General features: G+C 41.0%; 2 protein-coding genes across 2 annotated transcripts in view; both read left to right on the top strand.

The window, feature by feature from the left end:
* hoxb3a (homeobox B3a) overlaps positions 1–1,317 on the top strand; it is a 45,866-nt gene extending 44,549 nt beyond the window's left edge. Inside the window, exon 5 of the mRNA XM_010773132.1 lies at positions 1,279–1,317. The gene's annotated coding sequence lies outside the window, so the exon portion shown is untranslated. The remainder of the gene's footprint in view (positions 1–1,278) is intronic.
* A 1,408-nt stretch (positions 1,318–2,725) lies between these two features.
* hoxb2a (homeobox B2a) lies at positions 2,726–6,027 on the top strand. Its single transcript, XM_010773134.1, has 2 exons — positions 2,726–3,209; positions 4,715–6,027. The coding sequence occupies exons 1-2, from the start codon at positions 2,726–2,728 to the stop codon at positions 5,494–5,496; spliced, it is 1,266 nt and encodes a 421-aa protein (XP_010771436.1). The 3' UTR covers positions 5,497–6,027.
* Positions 6,028–10,966: the final 4,939 nt, after the last annotated feature.

Here is a 10,966-nt window from a genome sequence, read left to right as displayed (position 1 = left end):
TAACCAGAGAAAAGTCAGGGAACAAAAACAGATCAGACTCCTCTCTCCCAATGTTTTCACCCCATTCAACTTTTCGTTTCTGTGTCTTATGTTGCTGTTTATGTCTAAAAAAAGCCCTGAAGCCTCGGCCCGGTCACATGGTCTCTAACCCCCCCCACACACACACACACACACACGCACACACACACACACACACACACACACACACACACACACACACACACACACACACACATCTCTATCTCTTGAACGCGCTCGTGCTGAGGCCTGAGAGCAGCATAAAACATAAATCAGGCTCCCATAAATAATGGCCGTACTTCCCTTTACATCTTTGTTGGACTAACAGACAATAAAAACACCAATAAGCAGAGATTGGATCTAATTTATTGCCTCATAAAAGCAGACGCAGAGCTCAATGCAGCTATTACTGCAGAACACACACTCCCAGCCAGGTTACAATTAAAAACTAATAAGGTTACACTCTTTAGGTGGATTAGACTAATTAAGGTAAATATATACCTTTAAGATGTATTTTAAGGTAAAGAGCACACCTTATTTTTTAGCTCATAGGAACATATTACCTTAACTTTTTCACACATGTCCTTTAAACACAAATATAAGTACGTATTCAAATGTTTTGGAGTTCTTTGAAATAAATAATACCATCAATAATAGTAAGAATAATAACAGTGAAACTATTAGATCTCAAACTTTTTTCTTTGTCTTTTAATTTGTCTTTTTCATATTTATTACTATTATTTTACAATTGTATTTACAATTTCTACCCGGAACTTGAACTAATTAAAAATATCAGTAATTAATGTTACATTTTAAATTAGATAACAATAAAACTGGAATAGAAATACGTGTGTTACCCTCTCCGAAACAAAAGAGCTCACTGATAAATAAAATAATGTAAAAACATATTCCAGCACACCCGGAAACAAATATCTGTCCCTAGCAAAACTTCCCATAAACTCCTCGGAATTTTACAACAAGAAAAAAATGGATAAAAAAGTAAGAAATAGTATAATTAAAGCAGTTGCTGTGGTGTGTTGTGGTGTAGGAGCTCAATCAGCAGTGTGTGGTGTGTTCATGTCACCTCGGCCTACTCACTGCTGCTTTCTGCTGCTCAATGACTTCACTCCCACTCACATTGCTGCTTCTGTTGCCTCTTTCTCAGAGTCAGAGGGCAAACCAAATGGCATGGGAAAAAGAGGAAAACGACTGTGTGAGCTAAATAACAAATGCATTTGTCTCTGGTTTATTTCTCAACAGATACATTATTTCTCCATGACATACGAGCGTATTTACTTTGCGGAAAAGCAGCGTAAAAATATGGAATACTAAATTTAAAAGGGGAGAAATGGAGAGAGAGGTTTGCTTGTTATGTAGGCACAGAGAGGGGCCGCTGTCAGCCTCTTTGCGGGGCCTGAAAGATTGATCACCGCACTTCTTTTCCCACTCGGGGCTCCTCGGGACCTCCCTAAAAATACGCTCCTCCAAACTCCCTGATCTTTATACAAATCTACATGTGCGTCCTGTGGAGTCTGAATGCCCCATCAGCACACTCTCACTTAGTATTAGCGTTTACATTATTGCTGCTGTATTATTATTTTTTTACTAAGAGGAAAAGGAGGCCCGCCTCTTCCCCTCCTTCCATGCAGGAGCGACCTCGCTGTGAACTCTGTGCGTAAACACAGCGAACATTTTAACACTCATGCATCACACTGTGGAGCGAGTGTGAGAGAAGCTAGCAAAACATTGATAGTGTGCAGCAGAGGCTATTCAAGGTGGATTTTATTTAGACAACATAAAGGCTTACTATTTTAAGCATATACGCACACGTAGGGAAAGCCATTACATCACAAATAAAAGAAGAGGTCTATTAAGAAATGTAAATGTTCACTTACACCAACAGGCTGCCTCCCTCCCCAGTTAAATCTAAATGTTTCTCTCCTAGAATCTGCAGAAATCTTCTCCATCCTCTCCTCCTGAGCGGCTGCGCCATCTAAAACCCTCCCAAACTTTCTAAATTGAGGATTTTCAGCCTCTGTCACACTTTATAAGATTAATGAACTGTGTGGTGTAAACAGTAGTTTTTTTTCTAAGGGAGCCATATTGTAAACGGTGGTGGCCAGCCTAATGTTAACAGTCATTACATCACCCAGAGGACCGAAATGTGTCCGGGGATGCGCTATTGTTTGTGCGTAACGCGGGGCCGGGATGTGCCGACCCGCCGCCCACACAGCGCACATGGCGACCGGCCGCCTTCACATTTTTTCTCCATGGACTTTACCCCCCGTGAGGACTAAACAATAGCAGCTATCCTACGATATAGCCCCTCTCTGCCACAGAAAATAATAATGCTGCTTCCCACAGCCATCACTGCCGTCAGGCCCGGGCTCCTGATTGGTTTGCTTTGGTCACGTGACCAAGAATTGGCTGCAATTTCGCCCCATAGATCTTCAGTTTAGCCTACCCAGGTCCCCATACGCTAGTAATATCACCAATATACAATTATTAAATAGCCACCGCATTTACGCCATTGCGGTCGGGACCCTTACACGCTCGTGTTTTTTTTTTCATTTCTTTTTGTACAAAGCCTTATTGTGTTGTGAGCGTGTGCGGGCGTGCTTGCATGTGTGTATGTTTTTTTTTATTTTGGGGAAGGGATTGTTTCGGGGGTCTCGCCGTTTGAGGTAGAAGCCGGTTTGAGGGAGCAATGAATTTTGAATTTGAGAGGGAGATCGGTTTTATAAACAGCCAGCCGTCCCTAGCAGAGTGTCTGACGTCCTTCCCCGCCGTCCTGGAGTCATTTCAAACTTCATCAATCAAGGACTCGACAGTAATTCCGCCTCCCTTTGAGCACACCATCCCCAGCCTCAGCCCCTGCACAGCCAGCCAGCCGAGACCGACTGCTAGGAGCCAGCAGAACCGGAGGACCTCCGTCACTAATGGCCTCCATACGCAGCACCGAGCCGCCCAGCAGCCCTGCCCGCCCGGCCAGGCCCCTGCCCCGGCCACCGCCATCCTGGCCGGACCGCTGGCCCACGAGTTCCCCTGGATGAAAGAGAAGAAGTCATCCAAGAAGCCCCCCAAGCCTGGGAGCAGCTCCAGCGGTGGCATATCCATCATCCCCCCTGCCTCTTCCTCCCCGTCACCGACCGCCTCCGGGTACGCTTCGGCGGGCATCGAGTCACCCACAGGTCGGTATGCTGGGAGCGGCTGTGTGTGTGTGTGTGTGTGTGTGTGTGTGTGTGTGTGTGTGTGTGTGTGTGTGTGTGTGTGTGTGTGTGTGTGTGTGTGTGATGGGAGTGTGATATGCAGGTTGTGCTTTATTTTTGTGTTCATCTTCATTTCACATCCACTCTATAACTTACCATTCATTACACACAGCAAGGATTTGGTTAGATGACATTGTCTTTTTCCAGTGTGTGTGTGTGTGTGTGTGTGTGTGTGTGTGTGTGTGTGTGTGTGTGTGTGTGTGTGTGTGGGTGTGGGTGTGTGTGTGTGGGTGTGTGTGTGTGGGTGTGTGCAGTGCAGTGCTGTGATGCTGTGTCAACAGGGAAGCCAAATCGACACCCCTGCATTATGCTGCAGTGCTTTGCTCTAGTCTTCATCATGCATGTACATATGCACCATTTAACGCGATGTTCCAAATATATTGGTCATTGTTTTTGTTTAGCATTCAGAATTAAGTTTTAAGAGTGCAAACCAGGCACAGGTCTGCATCATTTTAATTATGCACCATCTAAAGCTTACACTTCCAATCGTTGTTCTGCTACACTTCTTTATTGTGCGTAAAGACGTACAGAGGCGGGTTTTTTCATCCATTCTGCAGATTCTGTTTGGGTGCATGGTGGGGCTTCAGCAGCGTCGCCATGGCATTATATATTCATAACACAACTGAGGGGGTAGCCATATTGGATGGAGGTAGGGAATATAATGGCGAGGCAGAGCAACAGAATATGATGGGGTGGGGGTTGGGGGAGGTATAGCTACATGCACACAGGATACAGACTGCACACAATCAGATTGTCTTGGGTTTAGGCCATTTTTGTCTTTTTCACTACCCTCCATTGCAATCACTGTACTTTTTTTTCTCCACACACATAAAATCCCACCAGGTCTCGTGTTCCTTTTTCGCCCAATTTCCTGCCTTTTCTGCCTCATTCACAAAGCTATTCATGGTTTAAGTTATGTTTGGTGTCACATCGACATTCCTACATCTCCCTGTACATTTCCCCATGATTTATTTATTTTCTTCTCTTTCGATTCTCTGATCTCATACTGCAGCCTCTCAAGCTCCAGACTTTACAGAAGAGAAAACCAGTTTTACCATTATCATCTGCCTTTATCTGCCTTTTTACTATATTATTTTTTTTTTACCATCAACAAATTGGCCCGCTCTGACAGTTATGGCTTTGGCTGCTACTGTAATCGGAAGGAGTATTTTTTTACGAGAGTGTTTGTGTTTTATTACTGTTTTATTACAGACAGAAGAGCCGAGGGGATTTCTGCTCGATGCTGAAGCAGCTTATTTCTTGGTTGGAAATCTCGCACGCAATAAAATTGCAGAGGTTTTACAGCTCTCATGAAATAGATTACAATTTGAAGTTTAAATGAACTATAAAATAAAAAAGGCAAAAGATTTTACACATAAATCCCCAATATTATTTTGCTCTCCTTTTATTTGTATTTGTCTCTGCAGACCCGAGCCATGCGGGTCTGGATGGTGGAGCCGGGTCCCGACGGCTGCGCACCGCCTACACCAACACCCAGCTGCTGGAACTGGAGAAGGAGTTCCACTTTAACAAGTACCTATGCCGGCCCAGGAGGGTGGAGATCGCCGCGCTGTTGGACCTGACCGAGCGACAGGTGAAAGTTTGGTTCCAGAACCGGCGCATGAAACACAAGCGCCAGACTACGCACCACCGGGACGGAGGGGGGCATGAATCCATCGACCCGGGTGGGTTTGAGCCGCTCGAAGGCGCCGATGCCTCCTCTCCGTACTCGAGCCAGCCGCTGGAAGCATCTGGCACAGGGGAGGCGACGTCGGACGGTGAGGCGGGGAGCTGCAATCCATCTTCGGCCGCCTACGCGAATGACAGCGGGGATAATACACAACCCACGCCGGAGGAGGGAGGCCGATTGAGCCGCCCTGAACGCCCACCGCTTCCAGGGGCATCTGGCTCCTCTGACTCCCCTCCTGCGCCTCAGAACTCCGCCGATATCCCGGGTCTGATGCAGCTCAGCGAGGCCGGGCCAGCAGCACCCGATCCGTCCTTCTCCGAGCAGCGGGATTCCTCTACTCCTGCTGCCGCGTCCTCATCCACCTCCTCGCTCCCCGACCTCACCTTCTTCGCCGGGGACTCCTGCCTGTCTCCCAGCCTGCAGAGCTCCCTGGATAGCCCGGTGGATTTCTCCGAGGAGGACTTCGATTTATTCACAAGCACACTGTGCACCATAGATCTGCACAACCTCAACTTCTGAGAGAAATAAAGAAGACTAATACAAGAGGAGGACGGGTGAACAATCGAGCGGAGGCGACGGTTGTTTAAAAAGCATTAATGCTTCGAGGCAACATTACTGAAACGTTTCTGAATGAATTGATGTTCTTTTCAAAAATATTGGTTCGTCTTTTTGCTGGTGTTATTTTGCGGCTATATATAGAGATAGCCTAATTACATTTTTAAACATCGAAGGAACATTTGATTTTTCCACCATCGAAACGTTTTTTTTCCTTTCCATTCTTCAGGTAGCCTATGTAGGCTATTGCCTCGTTTTTGTTCAAATGATTAGCCCTTTTCCGTTTGTGTGGATTTTTCCCCGTGCATTTTGGTTCATGTGCTTCATGGATTCTAAATAACTTCTCAGGAACTGTTCGATGCAGAAAGCTGGACTGCTTTTACACAATCTCAACTCCAGAGAAGCCCTGCTGATGACCCGAGTTTTAGACCCGTTTATTTATTGAGATTCTTTAATAGTGAAAATCCAAATTATTTATTGTACATATATTTTCATAGTGGAATAATAATAATAAAAACACACAAACATTTACGATGTCTTTGTTTTGGCTAAATTAATTAACGGAGTGCCTAATAACACCTACCTAATAATTGTGTGAAAATATAGGCTACGGCATGCAGTAGGCCTAAATATATTTTTGAATGAAGTGAACGATAATAGCTGCTTACAGTGCATTTTTAAATAGCCTAACAAACCAAATGAGCATCAGTAGACCTATTATTATTTTTATGCTAATGTTTATTGTTATTAGTTTTACAATATTTTGCCAAATTGGACATTTTGAATCTGTTTAAATAGCATAGCCATAGGCCTATATGTTGTTCCATAAGAGGTAGCCTAGTTTTAAACCAGGTTGTTCTTTTATTCTAATAGTCAAGATAAGGTTTAAGGCTATGTCATGAGGCTATTTGTTATTTTATTTTTTTGATCGTCTGATATCCTATTTTAATGTTGTGTCATGATGCTAGTTTCCAGTTTAAATGTCCCATCTTGTTTTCCCACACTTTAGGCTAAAACATAAACATATAGCCTGATATAGCCTGGCATGGCCCAGTATGGTTGTTTACACAGAGATAACCCTTAAGAGCGAAATATTTTCCAGAGCAGATAAAAAGAGGAGAAACAGTCCGAGGCCACAGCGATTATTTCCACACACACACACACACACACACACACACACACACACACACACACACACACACACACACACACACACACACACACACACACACACACACACAATTGTTTCCCTCCTTCCCAGTTAGCTTAGTATTACATTGGTAGCCCTCTGCCTCTGAGCTGGAGCCTATGGTTAGCATAGCATGGCCTAGCTTCCACCATGTCAGAGCAGCAGAGATGCTACAATATAGTCTTTGAGGAGGCCCAGAGCTAACATGAGCTAGCTACTTTAGTGAAGCTAACTGTAGCTTGTATTGCTAATTATCCTCCTCTATTAAGATAGAAGGGTAAATATCGAGCAAACCTTGAATTAGCATGTTTACATGGTTAAGAGAGATAGAGTGTAGGTTTGTGTGTGTTGCTAACTAGCTGCCCCTCCCCCCACAGTCAAAATGGCGCTGAAGACAAAGCAGGATGTGAACAATGAGCAGTGGCAGCCATTACAGGATGACTGCTCAGTGTGACAGGCATGGAGTTTACCCTGCATTTGCATATAATAAGGATAAGAATAGTAATATATAATAATATATCATTATAATTATAATAGCAATAAGAATATATTTGCATATGCATATTTTTGGATATATTTGTAGAATTCAAATATTTTTAGATAATAAATTGGCAAAAAAACATAAGCAGGCTGCAAAGTACGAGAAAATAGGAACATGCGGGTTGATATTGATAACACAACCAGTAAACAATGGTGTTATATTGCAATGACACTGTCTAGTGATCTATTAATGAATGCCTTTGAATAGCCGACATAACACATAGGGACTCTTGGTTTAATAAACCCTGCCTAATCGCCACTCCATCACCATGAGAAAAATTGAGGCCAATTACAATTAGATAAAGATTATAAAAATCCTTATCTGGGAGAGCCTTATTTAAACATGGTATAACTTAGTGTTTCCGTGGAATTCCTTAAAATGTGGCATATAAAATAATAAATCAGAACCCCACTCATATTCACTGCATGCGACTGATACTTGTTTATCAATGCAATAACATAATGAAAACACATACAGAGACAAACTCACCTGATGCATTTGAGGACATGTTTGAAAATGGAGTCGATTTAAGTCCTACGGAAACCAAAAGAAAAAATAATATAACAATTAAAATAGTTACAAAAATACTACCACAAAGAGTAATGATAACAATAATAATATAATAACTACAACAACAACAACAATAATAATAATAATAATAAAGCACAATATTTAATATTTGAATTTTTAGCCACAATAACATAATCCTCATGCTGTTTCATATTTTCTATGTCCTGTAAGGGCATTACATGTAATCAATGCAGTGACATATTATGTGAATTAGATTACAATATAATAGAATAAATGTTTTTGACCACCATGCACCATACCCCAGTATAGAATCATGGGAAACTCCACTGATCTATATATGGCACGTCACCACTGTCGAAAAAACAGAGCTAAAATAAGATGAGCTAAAATGAGCTAAGCTAAGCTCAGTTGAGCTAAACTGGCTAAACCCAACTAAAATTGGCTAAAACAAGCTGCTAATGGCTTCAGACGAGTTAATTAACCAAATAATTTTATTTCCCGAAATGTTCAACTTTTAATTCGCAAAAAATAGGTAGGCTATCTATTGGGCTGGTAAACTGAAGACAGTCACATAAAAGAAATACAGTAAGTAATATTTAGCAAGTAACCAATCATGTCACATCTGATATGTTGCCCTGTGATTAGCTCTCAACATATTTTTCATTTGTGCATAATAAAATAAGTTAAAATATAAATAACACAAGGTGAACCGCTCATTATTTCATCGTGCCTCAATGTCTGTTAAAAATCAAATGCAGTAATACCCATATTAAAATAACAAATATTGTATGGCCTTCAAAAAGCTTCATCAAGAGAAGTTGTTAAAGATCTTTTTTTTGTTGTAAACATAATTTAGGAGAGACTGCCAAGTGAAGCAGAGAAAAGCTGCTACTTATAACTGGGCCTCTGTACCTCATTGAAAACTGGCCTTGTCTAAATTAACACTTTGATATTTGGCCAGATTCTTGAGAAACAGTCCTGGCCAACGAGAAAGGTCATCTAACTCTGCTTCCCCTCCAGCAAAGCTAATGTAGCTTCAGCTATCAGCTCTAAAATCAAGTGGGCGTCCTCCAAAGGGAATTCTCTCTGCATCATTTCTGTATCAACATTGTTTTTTGCAGAGCTATAAAGGAATACTTGCCAGAACAAAAAACAGCAACGATTAACTTTGCACATATTCGATTATTATGCCCCATTTATTTGTCAATTTCAGAATGCTAAAGCCTTTTACCTGCTTATGCTTAACGGTTCAGTTGATAACTTTTAGTCATATTTTACTCCTGATTTGCACACTTGCAATGCATCTGGGGAAAACAACCAATCAGAGCAGAGGTGACTAAAACAGTGTGACACAGCAAACAGTTACAATAGAAAAATAAGAAAAACATCAAAAACTAAATCAAATCCTTTATATCAAAAAAGTTTGAAATTAAAAGTTTAGTTTAGTGCAAATGAACCTGATCTTAAAACTATAATGACATACTTTGTCATAGTTTCTTGTTCCAGTGTTTGGGTGCTTAACAGCAGGCTAAAACATGTTTCTGAAAAGATTTGAGGTAATAAATAGGCAATGCAGTAACAGAATGTTCATATATATGTGATCTTGCGCTGCCTAGTTTGAATGTTTGATTGAAACTTCGTCATGGGCCCCTCAATTTGTTTTTGGCAGTTAAACCTTTAAAATGCCATCAAGAGCACTATTGGAGGCAGCGGAAAAAAACAATGAGTCTAAAGCCAATCTGTCAAGATGTGGTAAAGGTTGAACAAATACTGTAAAAGGTAATTTTCAGTGCTAAGCTTTAAGTTTAGTGTATAGTCACAGAAAATGTAAACAAGCACTTTAATTATATATAAAGCTCATATTAGTTAATTAACTTCAATGCACATGGCACGTGATGAGGAAGGACTTTAAGGAAATATAAACTATAATTAAAAAACAGCAAATATGGATGTAAAAAAACAACTTTATGTACATATAAAGCTTATATTGAACTTATTTTAAATAATGCCTGTTAACCAAACTGAATATATGGCATCCACTGCAACACATACTCTCCATCTGAGTGTATCCTAGACAAAGAGATTACTGCAGAGTACATATGCTGGGAGACAAATCTCACCTTCTGAGTGCCTGTGTGTGTGTGTGTGTGTGTGTGTGTGTGTGTGTGTGTGTGTGTGTGTGTGTGTGTGTGTGTGTGTGTGTGTGTGTGTGTGTGTGTGTGTCAGTAATCTCTCTCTCTCTCCTGGCTGTCACCGCCTGTCGGCTTGCTGCCATGCTGTAATATGCGGACTGCTCCTTTATCTCCTGCATCACCGTCACCATCACTGTTATGATTCTGCCTCTTTGGTGTGTGTGTGTGTGTGTGTGTGTGTGTGTGTGTGTGTCTGTGTGTGACATTTCATAACTCAGGCGTGACAGATCACCCACTTAGCAGCACTGGTGAAATACTGAATATGTGAGCGCTGGATTTTTATCATCCCGGGCGTCAAGAGGAAACTTTACCCTCACAAACACTGCTCGACTCACAAACATTAATGTTGCTGACACACGTCTCAACCTGGCAGACAAAGTGGAGGGATTATAAGGACGACTTCAAGGTAACTGTATACTTATAGGTACAAAACTGTTTCCAAAACGCAGCAGAAAGGCAAAGTATGGCTCGACTTTCACATAAAACAACACTGAAAAAACTGCAATGTTGACTTTAATTAAATGTATTATGTCAACAGATTTCACGTTATTGTATTAGGTTTATTAGTTGAAAGCAATAGTATTAAGGTTAAATAAAGATAAAGGTTCAACTTAATATTATTGCTCTCAACTACCCTAATACTGATTTGATTGATATGAAACTATAATAAGAACAATTTGCCACATTTTGAAACATGTATTTTCATTTACTAACAGCTTTTTGAAATGTACAAGTGTGCATTTGATTACTTATTTTAAGTAAAATCTTTATATGTGACTTCATGATATTTATAATTTAAGAAATTGTGAAATCAATCAATGGATGACCAATATTCAAACCTGCATTATAACATACCAGACAGTATTTTTCTCAACCAGGCAAACCAAAAGTGTATTTTTGTCAGCTGATCTGTGTGGTTTGCTTAATTGTACCTAATTGTAATGTTACATTACATCTAATTTGGACGCTGGTATCCAAAGT

This window comes from Notothenia coriiceps, unplaced genomic scaffold (assembly GCF_000735185.1).
Source record: "Notothenia coriiceps isolate Sejong01 unplaced genomic scaffold, NC01 NC01_scaffold00012113, whole genome shotgun sequence".
Classification (NCBI taxonomy): domain Eukaryota; kingdom Metazoa; phylum Chordata; class Actinopteri; order Perciformes; family Nototheniidae; genus Notothenia; species Notothenia coriiceps.
The sequence above is the reverse complement of the archived record's forward strand: the minus strand, read 5'-3'. Positions and strand labels throughout refer to the sequence as shown.

What these genes read in the sequence shown, in the direction of transcription:
- hoxb2a (XM_010773134.1), top strand. Translation starts at nt 2,726, where the DNA reads ATGAATTTTGAATTTGAGAGGGAGATCGGTTTTATAAACAGCCAGCCG. An exon ending in GGGCATCGAGTCACCCACAG is followed by an intron (nt 3,210 to 4,714) that starts GTCGGTATGCTG and finishes TTGTCTCTGCAG; the next exon opens with ACCCGAGCCATGCGGGTCTG.